At 40.8% G+C, this 16,750-nt stretch overlaps 1 protein-coding gene and 1 long non-coding RNA gene across 2 annotated transcripts; one reads left to right on the top strand and one right to left on the bottom strand.

Moving 5' to 3' along the window:
• Positions 1-639: 639 nt before the first annotated feature.
• On the bottom strand, positions 640-16,513 carry appl2 (adaptor protein, phosphotyrosine interaction, PH domain and leucine zipper containing 2). The gene is made up of 21 exons (XM_032588982.1): positions 16,377-16,513; positions 14,591-14,689; positions 14,197-14,256; positions 12,591-12,662; positions 11,641-11,728; positions 11,514-11,555; positions 11,350-11,408; positions 10,838-10,984; positions 10,025-10,107; positions 9,459-9,611; positions 6,726-6,914; positions 6,589-6,631; positions 6,259-6,315; positions 5,603-5,697; positions 5,161-5,316; positions 4,914-4,963; positions 4,656-4,830; positions 3,928-3,964; positions 3,682-3,837; positions 3,516-3,563; positions 640-2,717 (listed from the first exon to the last, which is right to left on the bottom strand). The coding sequence occupies exons 1-21, from the start codon at positions 16,431-16,433 to the stop codon at positions 2,586-2,588; spliced, it is 1,998 nt and encodes a 665-aa protein (XP_032444873.1). The 5' UTR covers positions 16,434-16,513; the 3' UTR covers positions 640-2,585.
• Positions 12,783-14,117, top strand: LOC116736505 (uncharacterized). The gene is made up of 2 exons (XR_004342590.1): positions 12,783-13,274; positions 13,793-14,117. It is a non-coding gene; the product is annotated as an uncharacterized LOC116736505 (long non-coding RNA).
• Positions 16,514-16,750: the final 237 nt, after the last annotated feature.

The raw sequence follows: 16,750 nt of genomic DNA, 5'->3' as shown, positions 1-16,750 counted from the left end.
TAGAAAACCGGGTTTAATTAAGTGCAAAGCATTTCAGGTAATAAATGTAGCCGTTTATAAAAAAGACAGAGTGAAGAAACACGTTCCTGCTAATATTATGGTAATGTACCTCCTTCACTGTGAGTACCAAGAATTTTTCTAATTATAAATGACTTGCAAAGCAAAAAAATATATCAAGGCTGTAGCTCTGCAGCAGGTCGCATACAGAAGGAAAGTTTTAGTTTCCGGATGGAATATTAAAAGTTTAAACTAATTTCTTCAAGCCAGTAATTTGCTAAAGAGAAAACACAAACAGCAGCTTTGTCTTTACACACACACAAAAAAAACCCCTCTTGATGGGAAACGGTAATCACATTAGTTTGCATTACTCGGGACTCTGGAGGAGCGAAAGTTTGCTTTACAACATCAGACACTGCAAATGAAGATCCGGCAACAGAAAAAGGGAGCGCCTGATATTTGAGAAGGTTCAGTTAGTGGCTTGTGGTTTCTGGAGTCTTGAGAAGCAGGCCATTCTTAAAGGAGGCGTCTTCATAGAGTTTCATCTGTAGATGTCGATTTTCTCTACCTTTTCACCTTCCACTGATATTGTGAATTCATTTACACAAACTAGTACCAGATCAGGCATTACCTCCTACTTTCTTTTTTTTTGCAGTTGTACATGTAACTAAATAAATTTCCCCCAACTTCACCAAACTCTACATTCCTCAAAGTCAGAATTTTTGTTTTTTTGCAATCCCTGTTGGCTGATTCGCTTTAATTTCTCCTTGCCTTGCATTTGTCTGTGCATCACCTGATAAGAGCTAAACTTCAATAGGCCTTGTGAAAGCTGATATGCACATTTTCCAAAATGAACTTTGTCTTAACTATGTCTAGCTCCGGTGGAAAAGATCATGTACGCTCACACTGGACATAAATGTCTGGTTAATTTGGAACCTTTAAGGACGCATTTGGGTGGTTCTTCATCTCAGGGTTGAAGGATTTGCAAATTTTATTTGAAAAACAAGATTGTGTCTTCAATTTCTTTATACCTCAAAGGGTTAAAACTATACATAGAGGATGAAATATTAACCCTTTTGGATACTTGTATTTGATCATCTTTATTTTGGGAGGAGAAAAAAGCACCTGGTCCAAGTATATGCCGCTTCCCACATCAACAAGGTAAATATTTATTTGAATTAAGGTTTTATGACTAGGCTGGACAAAAAAAGGCCTGGAATGGTTCTAGTTTTAAAATGAACTGATGAAAAAGAACAGCTCAAATGCATCACTTAAGGCCAAAACCTGTTAAATTCATCCGTGAAGTGAGTCTATGCTAACCTTTCACTTTTACGCTAACTGGTATAGTAGGAAAACCAGTCCTAAATCAAATAGTGCCTCTAATCCTCTTACATTGTTGGTAACATAAGCTAAACAAAACCATTTAATGTAACATTCAAGGTCAGGTTCTGTTCTTATCTTATCAAAGTCTTCATTGTTTACGGTTTATCTCCTGAAATAAGATCAAACAGCAAAAAATGTCCAACATTCCCACAGATAACTAAGCTTTCAGCTCTTGTGCTTTGAAACATGCGAAGCGGCCGTTTCTGGGTCTTCTTTCATGCATTAATGGAGAAACTTTGAGTGGAGTTTCCTCTTGTATTACTGTTCGGTACTCAGAACAGAGGCTTTTATCTTCTACAAGTGGAGACGGTGTCATTTATTCATGAACCGCAACAGTCCCTGCACACACACACACACAGATCAAATGGCAAATAGACACTGACAAATCATATTTACACACGACTCAGAGGAATGGAGCGTAGAGTTGTTGTTTTTTTTTGGGAGGGGGTTCTCAATGAGGATGTTGCAGACAGATTATCCTCAGATTTGTTTTTATGCAGGTAGTGGGAAACTACTTCGAGCATGACGTTAATATAGCTCACCAGAAATGCTTAAGATGCGTTCAAGTTTGTGGAGAGAGAGCAAAACATTTTCTCTCCTGCCCCATATTTTATGGCTGATTACAATAAACCGCTATAGTCACTGCGAGCAAAAGCAACCAACATTGTCTAAACTTTCTTTTTTTCCACGCATTTAGCTTTTTTTGCTGTATGAATTAGTGCTTAACCTTAAAAGTGCAATATTTTTTCGTTCAGGAAAGAAAAAAAAATGCCAAAAGAGATTAATTACTTGCAGGTTTACAAGTCTTTCCATACACAAACACCCTCACACTATGAGAAGCTGAAACAAATGTAAACCTAAGCTGAAGTGAATGAATCACCACCAGGACCAATCAGGGCGCAGGACCTTAGGACATGCATGCTGTTTAAAATAGTGCACAAGGAAATTAAGAACTTCAAAGATCCATACTAATGTAAGCATGGAACAGATGATACTGAACACCAAAGAAATGGATTTGACTTTTGTTTCTGGTCAAACGCCATGTCTCCATGTCTTAATGTGGAGATGTGGCTGCACAGGCTGGGAATGAACCCTGCGCTCTTGGGATGGTGTTACAGTACTAGAGTTAGGGGCGGGGAGGTCGTAATGAAACCTGGTTTTTGTTTTGTTTGTTTTCTGGAGAAAAGGGAATGTTCTAATGACGACTAGGCCTCAGACTCCAGGTCTTCTTGGTTCTCTCCGCTGTTCGAGTCGCCCGTCTCGGGTTCCAGAAGAAGGAACTTGCCGTCGTTGGTCAGAGGCATGTTCTTCATCAGCTCGGCCAGGGCCTCTGGATCCTTTAACAGAATCAGAATCATACAATGTGTCAGTGTAAGTCCACTGACTTACAAAACGCAAGTTTTCACATTTTGTCAGTCAGATGTCAACATATTTTTTTTGTTTGCTTTTATTTTTCGCCTCCTTTATTCTGACATCCATAAATAAAATCCAATGCAACCAGCTCTGGCATTGGAAGTTGTCTAGGTAGGAAGTTTCTTAGTGAACAAACAGAATCATGAAGACCAAGGGACACAGGTCGGGGAGAAAGTATGTGGAGACGTTAAAAGCAGGTTATAAGACTATATCTCCAACCTTGGAGCATCTCAAATAGCACTGCTTGGTTCATCAGAAAACTGAAAGAGTATGGTGAAGTAGTGGACGGAAATCTGAGTCTGTAGGTGTCCAACACTAGTAGAGACAAATGTTAACGCACGGTTAGAGGGTGCTACATGATATTGGCTTAGAGGAGCTGATTACATTTATTTTCATGTCACAACTATGCACTGCAAATGAGTTTGGTTCTGAAAATGTGAAAAGGTTCCAGGGAAATTTTCTTTCACTCTAGTTTACGTTCCAGGTGCTCCCTCTAGTGGAGACATTTAGTCTTCTCTGTATTCAAATCATCATTCACTTCAAACTAAATTATTTTCAATGCTGAAAATCTAAACATAATGGAGTCATCTCAGTCCTGACATGGATATAAAACTGTCGCCTCCCTTTATGCTTTTACATAAAAAAAAAATAGAATTAATCAAAAGAATCAAGCATGACATCCTGGATTTCGATTTGCCTTCTGTTTCCCATAACACATTTACCTTCTTTGCTTCTGTAATCTCCTTTGCCAAGTTTATGGTGTAACATATCTGTGAATGAAAAGAAGAGAGCAGAACTAATTACACACTTTCAGCATCGGTGAGCATGAGACTGAACTCGAGCAGAAAAACAAAAACACGTATTTTGGGGGGAAGAGAGGAGCCAAACCTTTTCGCCCTCTGTGTTGCTCTCAAAGACAAAGGCGCTGAACGACGGCTCTCCCTCCTCGTTCCCGTCGCTCCAGTCTCTCCCCTCGACCACAAACCCCATCAGCCTCCCGTTCTCCTGATGGGCTGCGAACTGGCACACCTCTTCTAGCTGGAACTGAGGAAATAAAAGGTATTAACGTGGTGCAGACAGCATGACGGGAGCCTTTAATTAAAAGCAATGACCCGATTTTTAGGGCATGCTTACGCTTATTCTTGTTACTTGAGTTTGTGGGTCAATCAACCTGTGAAGGAGAAAATAAAATGCTTTTCTTTTAGGAAGTTTTTGCCTTTTTTTCCCCCCACTTTCAATTGTGACCATGTTTTTATCTGTCATTTTTAAGAATGATACAAATACTTTGTAGAGGCATCAAGAGAAAAATGGCTTGATAAGTCAAAGTTTTACAAAACTCCGTGTTACAAAAAGAGAAAATATGAATGATGCGGCTTGTGCTACCTTAATGCTGTTCAGCTATATAGTTTTTGTCAAAACCAGACAAAAACTGTATCCACCTAAGCTTTAATGCTAGAAATGTGATTATTAAGGCAAATGTGTCACATGGATGATTATGGTTCACCACTCAGGGAAGAATTATATCGGGGGTGGCAAGAGCGCTTCGGAAAAAAAAAGAGGAAAATCTCATCAGTTGCTTACATTCTAGTTTGTACTTTATTTTATAAAATTAAAGAATATTCATATGCCCAGTATTTTTTTCCCAACATTTTTGCCTGTTTTGATTTTCTGCATTTTGAATGGTTCTTAAAATGAAAAACTGCCTAATTGATGCTTTTTAATAATGTATGTCAAAAACAGAGGATAAAGAGTTTATTTCCTCACTGGATAAAGGAGCTTGTTTTGTTTGTGTGTTTTTTTTTTAATGCATTTATGATGTAACTCTCTCTCAAAAAACAAACAAAAAGAACAAACAGAAATACCTGAGGCTGCTGCTGGTGACCATGAGGTGGGCCTCGGTGGTCCTGAAGATGTTGTGGATGGCGCGGGCCGCCAGCACCTGCCTCATGGCCTCGTAGATCACCTCCTGGTTGTTTCCGCACCGAACCGCCATGGAGCCCAGGAAGCGCACGGCGAACACCTGCTGCAGGAGGGAGTCTGCAGAGGTAAACAGACATCATTTACAACAGTTTAACATTAACAGTGTCTTAATGGGGCACGTGGAACAAGACTAAGGTTACCATCACTCTCTGCTGTACACTCTTCTGTTTCCCCAAAAGGGTTCGTCCGCCTGTAACGATGCAAGCACATGCATCAGCAAAACAAAGAAGCAGTTAACCCCCTGCAAAGGTCATTATGAAGATCTCAGTTTCCTCGAAATGATGTAATCAACTCAGTGGGGCCAGTGTTTGGGGAAAATTAGCAGTGCCTCACCCCCTGCCTGCATATGGATAAACAAGCATAATCATGCGATTGTCCTGCCCTCACCTCCCCCCGGCTCTGTTCTGGTCCTGGAACTCAGACGCCGGCAGCATGATGTCGAACTGAATGGGCGTCCCAGGAGCGATCAGGTCCTCTGGTTCTGGAGCGGCCCCTGTTTTCTGGGAATCGCTTCCAGCAGGTTGAGCACCTCCCGGCTTGGCTCTGAAGGGACAGGACAAAGGACGACTGAGCGTCGGGGAATGAACTCACTAAAAGTAAGCTCACTTTTATTTCTCGGACTTCCAGCAAGCACATCTTTGTGTTGACTGAAATGTTCAACGAAGCAATGTCAAAAAGGTCTTTTGGCCAATACCGACTTCATCCTGTTCAACAGAAAAACGTCTTATAGGAGAACTATGTCAGTTTGCAACAATTTGGCAATAATAACAACAAGCTGTACTAAGCAGTTCTCTAAATATAGCAGTGTGTTTTACAGTGTGGTACTGACCTGTCGGGGTTGGGTGAACCTTCTTGTCTCTTCTCAAAGCTGGTGATCGGAGTGACTGCCTGTATGGCGGTTTGGTTCAATCTGATAGCGACGGCCTAAAGAGGAGCAAAGCCTTTCAATGATTAGCATAAATCAGGATTAGACTGTAGAGAGCAAAATACAGAAGATAAATGAGACAAAACGGGCTGTGTTGAGAGGCTGAAGCTGTGAGGTTTTATTAAATTAGTTAATTCTAAATTTGTTCTCCATCTGCTGCTTAGCTCACCATGTTTAAGCTCCTCCAAACTGTCTCATTTCTATTTATTGCTCTCAATCTGAACATTTTGCTACCAATATGTGCTGGAAATTGGGCTGGTGAGATTTGATTCTGAGAAATGCAGGACTACTGTTATTAGTGACACACTGATAGAGTCTAAAATCTGTAATACAGGACCTTACCAAAGTATTCTTTTAGAAACTTTGATGTATTTTACAGATATTATATGTGATGGACTAACACAAAGGAGCACAACTGTAAAGCAGGAAGAAAATTACATGCCGTTATTGAATTTAAAAAAGTGAAAAGTGTAAAATCTCAGCATTGTGCTCTACAAACAGGGATGGCGGGATAATTGCTGCTCTGTTTAACATTTTTAAAATTCAAATTGTGCATTTACCTCTGGGTTATCCGTCAGGTAGATCTGCCTGGAGATGTTGTTCACAGTGCAAATCCACTAAGAAACAAACACACACACACACACACACACACACACACACACACATTAGACCTCCCTCTAGTTCCGTCACGACTTCCCCTAAAATAACTCGACTGATACCAGCTGTCAGAGACCACTCAGATGTGTCCGAGCAAAAACAATGATGAAAACCACACAAACGACGCCTGACAGCATCTCCATTGTCCCGTGACGGATACCCGTAGCAGCACATCTCTCTGTGATGAAGATCAAACAAACCGACGTTTAAGCTGCCTCCTCTTTCACACTGACCTCCTCGTACTCCTTTTTGCTCTCAGCTTGTAGAATCATCGACCTGGGGGGCGTGAACAATAACGGAGGCAATTAAAACCAAGTTTGATCGTATTTTTGGCTTGCTTGTAATTGTCAGAAGGGAGGGGTACGCGTACGTCTTTCCTGAAGGGGAGGTTATCTGGAAACAGTAACGTCTGTCCTCGCACTCCACCGCCATGACGGAGCTGTTGTCCAGGTCCAGCACCATGCCCCCCGCCACGGCCCCTCGAGGCTGGCACATGAGGTTTCCTCCCTGGGTGAAGAAGAAGAGTCGATCCCAGGCTGTGGTCACCAGGCCTGTTTTACTGGGAAACGGGAAGAACGACCACAGTATGAGTATGTATATCAACATTTTATTGTTATTGTGATAACCTATACAAACAGGAGGATCTACAGAATGGCTATAATCACATCATCCATCCATTTCTTTTATTTACATTTCAGCAGTGGCTTAATACTGACTAAAACCTTTTGGATTCTGACAAATATGAAGTACGATTTGGACATTTGGAAGTGAGGAAGAATGAAATAATATTTTTTTTAAATCACATATAGAAAATATCTTAATTTGCATTTGCATGAAAACTAACATTAGTGCAAGTTTCCAGCAGTGATTCACCCAGTCTGGTTAATATTTGTTTCGCGAACACAACTAATGATGTGTTTTGTCATTATAAAGAGCCTTATTGGACATGAACGGAGCGTTCAGCAATAAAGCTTCAGCCATGACTAACAGGAAGTCATTAAGATCCGTCACGCAGGATAATAACACCTGTTTGGCTTTCTAAAACTAAGTTTGAGACACCTCTGATGCAAAAGTCATTTGTCCTGATCATTTACCTGTCAGCAATTTCCGCATGGAAACTGAAATATTAATCGCAGTGAATGCCTGATAAATTTCAGCAATATAAATTATGATTAGCTCAGCGCTAATCTCAGTTCTGATGCACAACTGACTCAGGAATGCTTATAACTTTGTGTAAAGAAATTTTCCGGGGTATTAAAAAAATTCTGAATGCTAAAAGGTATTTGCCCCATTAAGATTCTTAAATTGAGTTTTTCCACTTCAGTTTTTTTCCTGTGGGCCCTGTGTTCTTGCAGAGCCTACAGATTTCAAATACGTTATGCTCCTTGAATACTGACTACTTCTTTCTAGTCTCACTTAGAAAAACAACTTAAGCTTTCACCAAGCCATACCACTCTGGGCTGTTAATTAATTCAGCTATTTAATATTTTTTACCCTTTTTTTTTTTATAGAATTGCAGTATATGTTTCATGATGTTTTTGATTGAACTTGATTGATTATATATTTTCTAGGCAGATATTGCCACTTTGTAGCACAATCAAGTAACTGTTACCTTCAGTTATAAAAATGTTGCATATCTCAAACATGACTTCACAATTTGATGCCAGGAAATTGGCCTCTGTGTCTTTAAGAAGCGCCAACTTTTTCCGACACTCGGCCTTAAACACATAATCTCTCCTCCATCGTCTCGTTTACAGATGTTCTTAGGAGCTTTACACTGAGAAGTAGTTCGTATGAAGAGCTAAGCAGACGCACAGTTCCATCAGGTGTTTGCTGATTGCTGCTGCCGCTAGTCTGGAGGAACCCCAGGTATAGTTTTGATGAGGGAACACACAACAAAAGGTCATTTTTACATAATACTCTCCCCCTTGTTGCAGAGAACTGAGTGACTTGAATTACTCAGCTTAACTTTTCATTAATACTGTAATTTATTAAATGGATTGTCATCTACATGTTTATGAAATCCATTAATCTATGGATTTCTAAACTACAGGTGTGTGATTCACATGAATTAGTCATCGGTGTTCCTTTTTTCTCCTTCCACGTCCTGGTTGCAAAATAACCAGAAATGCTTAGATAATCTTGGATAAATGCTGAGGTGCGTGGCTCCCGGTGGACTCTGTGACTCAAACACTAAATACTAAGAAACCATTGCAAACGGCGGAGCTCATTTGCCCTCAGTTCCATCAAAGAATTTGAGGTTGCACTTGATGTACAGAGTGACTGGTGTTCTGGGAAACCTTTTTCCTTTGGGGACACAGACATTTATCAGAGTGCTTTGATGTATACGAGGGAGCGACGGGGTTTGACAGCGCTGGCATTTCACTAAATCACAACGCGCGCCACGCCGCGGTTTTATCTCCTCTGGCCGTTAAGGAAGTTTCCCTTCTCATACATCTGCTCTACAATAAGCTGGCAAAGCACGCCGTCACCATATTATCTGACCCACCTCGTCTTCTTTGACACTTATTGTTTCTCTCCTTTATGTTTTCTGCATATTAATGGGGGGAAAAAAAGAAAGGCTGCCTTTATAGCCTAGCCAACAGAATACCATCAGTCACTAATAACCAGGAAACATCCCTGGAGCTCAGATAGGGTCAAAATTATGGTAATTAATCTTACAGGGTATCTGCAGGTTTCAGCAAGTCACATTTATAAGAACACAGAATGCCACCTTGAATTACATTTTTTTGCACATAACGCACCTGGCTTTATATTGGTTGGTTACAGAAATAAGCCTGTGGCAAAAACAAACGTCCTGCCAACTGGAAATACATTTGCACTTACCCATAATAAACAGCTAGCTAAACAGGGTATATTAGCAGCTAGTTAGCAGTAGCCTCAACCGCCTGCAGTCACAGAGCACAATGAAGATGTTTACGTGCGACTCAAACTTTTTCCTGACAAAAACGTACATTTGAGATTAAATAGTCTTGCCACGCTAAAAATTTAAGACCTGCGGTTAATGTATTCAAGACCAACTTGCATTTTTTATGAGTCTAAGACATTTGAAGACCTTCATTTTAGATACAACCTGTCTTACTTCCTAATGTTGAGGTAGCCAGCCTTCTGGATAAGAGTGCGATTGACGGTTTCAGTTTCCTTATCTGGCATATACACGGTGTCTTCCACAGACAGAAACTCCTTCTGCGCCATGCGCATGGTCTCAGCCTCAGCGTCCAGCTGCTTCTGGATACTGGACAGAAAAATTACATTTTTAAAGGGAAGACATCTCAACTTAATTCTAAATCCAAAATGTTCACCCTCCTGAATTTTTCCACACGGTGTCACATTGCAACTATAAGCTTTCCTGGATTTTTTTGGGGGGAGGACTAAAATAGAAGTGTATCGTTGTGAGGAAGTGAGACTGATTTACGTGGTTTTCAAAATGTTTTTCAAATGAAAGTCTGAAAAGTACACTAGAGACGCAAACGGCAGCAGCCGTTTGCGTACATTTACTCTCTTAAATTCTAATAAATACGATAAAGGTTTGTGGTTGTGATGTGACGATAAGTGGAAAGATTCAATGATTTTTCAAATATTTGCAAGATATTAAGAGCCAAAGTTGTGCTTCATCAGTTGCACACATTGAATGTTAAAGTTAATTACTTTTGGGCCATGTTGGACACTGAGGAGAGAAAGCTTTCCATCTTCTTTGACACAAGCTCAAGGCCCTTCTTGAAAAAGCTGATCTGTGAGTGAACACATAACAGAGTCATAGTTAGCTATTACGACACATTTCCTGTGTGGCTCTGCAATTAAAATGTCTTTATACTCATTTTTTCTTCTTGCCAATAAGACACAGTTGCTAGCTGCAGGACCCTTCATATTTATTAGCACATCCTAGTGCAAAAACCCTTGAATAAATAAATCATTTATTGCTCTAGTGCTGTAAAAATTGTGAAATCATCATTGATCACTTTAATTTAAGTAGATTAAATCTGCTATCTGGGGTGGCAGAGAAAACTTCAACATTAATGTTAAAGGTTAAATTTATAGCAAACATTTTAGGTTAATCAGAGGGACAAAGAACTGACTTTCTGCTTCCCAAGTGGGAAAGACATAAAAACATGCTTTCTCTAGTCTACTCTTCATCTCCAGAACCAAACATGGAGATGCAGCATTCAGTTTCTATGCTCCACTAATTTGGAACAAACTTCCACAAAACTGCTGAAACACTGACTTCCTTTAAATCAATGCAACAAGCTCACCTGTTCAGAGCTGCTTTTGATTCATAAAAATGTAAATGTAACGTTTAAATGCTTGCTTCGTAATTGGACACTGTATTATGTTTTTCTTGGCACTCGCTGAAATGTGCGATGCAAATAAACTTAGGAACTTAGAAAGTGACATTTCTGCCTCTTATTGCGAATACATGCACGATCACCAAAATGTCCTCGGATACAGTTCGAAGGTCAGTACCTGCGCCTGAGTGTACCCCAGCATGGGCTCGAGCATTGCGACTCTCTTGCGGTACTGCAGGGCGTTGAGGGCGCAGTAGTACTGCAGCGAGGCCTGGTGCTGCTTCCTCCTGGTGTAGGCCACCTCCTTCACCATGTCTGTCTTCAGCTGTCCAAACAGAATCGACCTGAGCATGCAAATGTACCCCTTGCACATGTATAGCTATAGAGATTTGCACTCCTGTACATATTGTATGCAAACACCCGTCACGCTCTTAAAAATGCAAATGAGCGATCTCCCATTTCCTTGTCCATTCAAAACGACACGCTCTCATGTTTAACAGCTGCAGCGTCTGCTCTTCAACGTGAAGTGTTGCAGTTTTAGAGCACATTTAGCTCTGCAGCAGGTCGCTTTTTGTTCATATCACACCGTTTCAAATGGTCATCGAACACTTGCACTGCATTAACAGCCGCGCTACTGCTGCTGTTAGGCTTTTTGCGGCTTGTTAAATCAGCACTCTGCGGTTACTCTACCTTTTCGTTCTCCTTCTTCTTGGGCAGTCGGCTGTACTTGACCATAGCCGCCTCATGCTCTGATCAGCAGGAAAGAGAGAAAGAGAGAAAAGAGGGGTGGGGACATTAGATCTGCAAATAAGGCCTGCAATTTGCTTCTGAAAGCACCAAAAGTTGACGCTTACCGTCAGTGGCGATACCGAATATTTCCTTCAGAGTGCTTATCTCTGCAAAGTTTAAAAGTTTAGTTAAATAATCCAAGATAAATGTGGGAAAACTTTTCTTTTTTTTTTCTGTTTTATATTTGGCCACCTGTGAGGTCTTTCTCTCTGAACTGGATCAGGGGGAACACCATGCTGTCAGCCATCTGGTTGGCCAGCTCGGAGTGGAGCGAGTTTAGCTGGAAAAAAGAAAAAAATTATTACACATTAAAGCTCAGCAGAAGGACAGGAAGTGAGGCCTCAACAGACATCTTGGAGGATTCCCATTTACTTTTTTTATTGAAGGTTACATTTTCAAGCTAGGAAAGATCATTTTCAATCACAAAGTGGGTTTCACTGCAGAGAAAAGCCTTCACTCTGTGGAACAGAGGGTTATGTGAAGGATAATAATAAAAAAATCCTTCTGTTTACCCTGAAAAAGGAAAGAGGATCTCACAGATGAGCAAATCCTTCTTTTATTCTCTGCGCTTATCAACAAGCTCCACGCCAACGGCTAACAAGTTTGAAGGATGAAGCTGGTGGATTTGGTTTGACTTGATGGGAGCGGATCGGCTGGATTAGATTCAGAACTGAGCCTCGTTTCCTCGGTGTGGACGATGGAGTAGAAGGTCAACACCTTGTATCTTTGACGACGCGAGTCCTTGGCAGGTTCCTGAACCCCTACGGCTGACGGGGACGAGTCCATCTGCTCTGCCTGCACACACACTCCTGAGTCAGCTACGCATCCATCCATCGACCCGCAGCTCTGCTCCGCTCTGTTCATCCATCCAGCCTGACACACATCACATCCGGCTCCCCGCTTAGCCACTCAGTTCCGGTCTCACAGGACTGATAATCTGTCCGTCTTTTTATTAAGCTCTTTTTTTTTTTTCCTTCCCTGCAGGATGCTGAGGGGAGCACAGGTGCAAAATCTCCCATAGTGAGATAAGGTTGGGATAAAGAGCCCAACTAATAAGTTTGGAGCAGTTGATCATTGCTCAGTGAGTGCACGGATTTACGGAGAACCGCCACAGAATGACACTAAGAAGGACGGGGCCTTACCTCTCCAACGGTTTTTGCAAAGCTCTGTAGTGTAGTTATGACCTCTTCGTCACCTTTCCCGAGGGCAAAATTCTAGACAGAAGGAGAAGCGGTTTGAGTTGTTTAACTCTGAAAACCTAAAGTGTAGAGAAGTTGGGCGTTAGTTCCTGTCAGAATACCTCGAATTGAATCTCTAGTTTTTCTCTTTTGAATCTACAAAATGAGGAAATTCATGGAGACAAGACAGCTTTCTGTTTTGTTTTGTTGTTTTTATGTTAGAATAGTGATAATAGAAACATATTTCACTTCTCATTTCACACCCACACTAGATGATAGCCTGGTCACAATACTGGGCTTCTGTCTGGAATATAGAGACGCTGTTTACACCATTTCTACAATATTCTGGACCAGACTTTAATAAGGGCTTACAGGGGCAACAGCCCAGGGCGCCAATTTTTGGGGAGGCCCCACAGATTTTTATTCCTTTTATTTATTTTAATGAATGCCTGTTTTGCAAATATTGTACTTTAGATAGGCGTCAAAGGCCCATATCCGGTGAGTTGTATTAATATTTTGGGATTTTTGTGAATATAAACAACTAAAGTATTTGATTTTTTTCTCTCTTTTTTTTGCAAAGGGATGTACCAAAAATATCTAGCATCTTCAGTTGGTGTCATCAGTTCATACCTGGTTTATGTAAATGATGTAAGTTGTATTAGTGAAATAACTTTTATTTTGTGGATAGGGCACCAAACAGTTTCCAGCCCAGGGGCCCACATCTTTGTAAATTCGGCCCTGGTGACAGGGGAGTTCCACGTTCAGCTACCCAGTGAGAATTTAGCCTGTAACCTTTAACCTTCACAACAGCAACGGGCATCATCCAAACTATCACATAACTGATTTCAATCACGTGTTAAAAAAAAACAAACAACAGATACTCTGTTATTCAAAACACAATAAATCATAAAGGGCCTTTTTGAAACAAACTGAACAATTTGCATATTAAACTTAGTTTTGACAAATTTGCATTTCTGAATGAAATAAACTATCATAAATATTTAGGGTTTATTTGAAAAGAGTTTTCAGTTGTTTGTTCAGAAACAAATAACATTGTTTTACATCACAGCCGACATTTAAAGTCACTTCAAACCCAACTTATTCATATTTACTTGTCCGTGTCTCACTTGCAGCATATTTGAAATCGCAACTCTTCCCTTTTACAGGGGAGTGCCACAGAAATATAACCCAGTTGAAGCCTGAAGAAGAACATTTTCTATTATCGCCACCTGCTGGTTCCACCCTCACAAGAGTTTCCACGAGACTTTAATGCACCCAATTGGTCCAAAAGAATCCTGTCTTCTGTGAAGCAGCAGCAGGCCCAGTGGTTAAGCGTGTGAACCTCAGTCTTTCACTCGTCCAAACCAAACCACACCCAGCCCGTCTGTGTGAACACGTTTGTCTTTTTCAAAACCTGTGCTGTCAAAGTCCTGTAGCCTGTCCCCAGTTTTAGAAACTTTTAATTAAACCTAGGTTGTTTGTTTCTGTCCAGCTTTGCCTTGGTCGACTAATTAGCGTTACTTCGTAGATGAACTTTTTGATGTTTATGCTTCGGTGTCTGCAAACTTACTTTCTTTTCATAGTCGAGAAGCTGCTTTGAAAGCTGCTCTGTGGCCAGTCCCATTTCACTCTGCAAAGACAGGAGGAGGACGAAGCACTGCTTATTATGAAAGGTTAATTACAAGAGATCAGCATGTAGCTTCCCCTTGTGTATCGTAAAGGAATGAACAAAATGAAGAGATAAGGGATGAATCAAAGTTCACATGAGATTTAATTTGAAGACACAAAAGGACGACAGGTTAAAGCAAGTCCGACTGTGGCAGCGAGACGTCATTCTAAGCTGTTGAACTGTAAAGTTAATAATTTATACAGAATATCTGAGCTTGCCATGTTAAGTGTCATCAAAATACATTCCAAACAACATTGTACTTAGTTTTTTAAACACGGTGTATGCGCTTTGGTACCTGCGCTCCAAACACCCTCTGCATGGCCTGCAGCAGCTGGTTGGTGTACTCCGTCAGATTCCCTGCATCTTCCTCAAACACACTCAGCAAGGAGCGGGTCTGTGGGACAACACGGAGAACGTCAAGAGGGCCAACGTGGAACAATTCCCTGCATCTCTTTACCACCTGACTCGCAGTAAGGGAGAGGATTAGTTTCAAGATCTGAACTTAAGAAATTTCAGGATGTATTTTCAAAAGAAATCCAACCAGTGATCATATGTTGTTGTTTTTTTAAATAACTCAACGTAAATCAGATTTATTTTGTAAAAATATACACTAGAAAAACTTGAAAGGTTAAACTTTACAAGAGAAGAACAAAAATCTGTGGTTTAAATTTTTATCCAGTACATAAAAAAAATCCAAAAATTGTAGTTTATGGATGGAGAGCGTATGTGAACAGCAATTTTCCAAGTCTTACTGCAGTCCTTCTAACACATGAATGTGCCTTAATCTAATCTAGTCCGTTTGAAAACTGTATATCATCCCCTCAGCATGATGTGACCACTACCGTGTCTTATAATGTGGTCAGTGTGACGTGCACGCAGAACACGACACTTAACGATGAAGTTGCTAATTAGATGTACTTTGCTGGTCAGAATTGTATTTAGGAATATCATATAAAAGAGAGGGGAAAGTAGAAATGAATACCAGACTTTTTAGATTTCATCCGTAAAAATGTGGGAAAAGTATGATATTAATATGCTTGCAAGTTTAAAGAGGGGATAAGAGACCGAACTGAGGGTATTTCATTAGGTACTGACAAGCTGAGTTAAGGTGAAAACAAAGACATGAAGATTTTACTACGTCTATGCAAACTAAGAAAAATCAAGACGGAGCCAAGTCATTGTAGCAAACAGGTGCAGCAAGAGAGCAGAAAGGTACACGCCCATAAGGGTTAGGTCTGTTTACATTTCTCAGCAGTTGACTTTTGGCACTCAAAGAAAGATAAGACTTCTTACATTAAAAAGAAATTATTAGCAGCATTGTCAGTCTTGGCTTTTTAAAATTTTTTAAATTTAGGCCTAATTCTAGTGAAGGAAACTTCCTGAAAAGGGGGGGGGGGGGATGTACATGTATATGTCTTCTTGCATGAGTTGCACTTAAAAGTAGAACCCATTAGAGATGACAACACTGTCTGAAGCAAGACTGATGCAACAAACGAGAGAAAACAGCCCGGGGAGCAAGTCAAGGGTCTCCAGAGCTGATTTAACTCTTTTGCTATGCACTGCAACCCTGCAAACGTAGCGATATTAGTCAGGGACGCAGCCCTGCTGCAGACTGTGATGGAAACCTTTCCCACACCCTGAGAATCAGGCCAACACTGGCTCTGCTGCAGGCTACAACCCAACTCTACGTATCGCAGAGGAAAAATAAAACTGTACAGAGAGTAGTATTCACACTGAGCTATATGTTTGAGACAGAAGCCTTAGGATGTACACTATACACATGAAGACAACCCAATGACGAGAGGTAGCGTTGTAAATATAATACACGCCACAAAAGGTGTGATATTTACATAGGAGGTTGTGTTCGCGGTAGAGAAGTGTTTCTAAAATCACCGGGGGATTACATTCTAATAACAATGTGTCAACTGGACGCTTTCATCATCGACCAGTGGAAACCGCCTACAGTGGGTCCTGGATACTGGCTAGGCTAAAGTAAAGCTAACCGCTGCGCTCGTAACGCACTAAAAGGGATAACTGTGTCTCCGCACACGAGGAAAAAAAAACAAAACACGCAGGCGTACCTGAGGACTGTCTTGCAAGGCGTCCTCAAGGAGCAGTTTGTGATGTACGGCCGGCATCTTGTTAGCTGTACCAGGAGACGGGAATGAGGGGCTGGAAATACTAAGAATGAGAACTCGGTTTCCCAGATGCCTCAGCGTGACAACGTAAAATTGCGGGGCAGTACTCTGATGGCGTCTCACCTACCCACACAGGTTCACTGGAAATAGACAAATAAAAACTGCCGCACTCAATCTTTGAGAGGATAGTTTTTAGGATTTTGATGTTATTCTTTGAAGCTTCATATTTATTGTGATTTAAAGTGTAAGCCTAGCTCAGGCCAAGTGTAAGCTAGCTAAATATGAGCTAGCTTAGAAATGAACAAGGAACAAGTGTT

This window comes from Xiphophorus hellerii, chromosome 2, assembly GCF_003331165.1.
Source record: "Xiphophorus hellerii strain 12219 chromosome 2, Xiphophorus_hellerii-4.1, whole genome shotgun sequence".
NCBI classification, from domain to species: Eukaryota; Metazoa; Chordata; class Actinopteri; order Cyprinodontiformes; family Poeciliidae; genus Xiphophorus; species Xiphophorus hellerii.
This window is presented reverse-complemented; position numbering and strand designations above follow the sequence as displayed.

Excerpts from the sequence above, each read along its gene's own strand:
- appl2 (XM_032588982.1), bottom strand. The coding sequence starts at position 16,433 with ATGCCGGCCGTACATCACAAACTGCTCCTTGAGGACGCCTTGCAAGAC. Across the intron at positions 12,663-14,196 it reads TTCTCGACTATGAAAAGAAA|AATTTTGCCCTCGGGAAAGG; the intron begins GTAAGTTTGCAG and ends CCTTCTGTCTAG. Across the intron at positions 4,964-5,160 it reads CAGAACAGAGCCGGGGGGAG|GCGGACGAACCCTTTTGGGG; the intron begins GTGAGGGCAGGA and ends GCATCGTTACAG.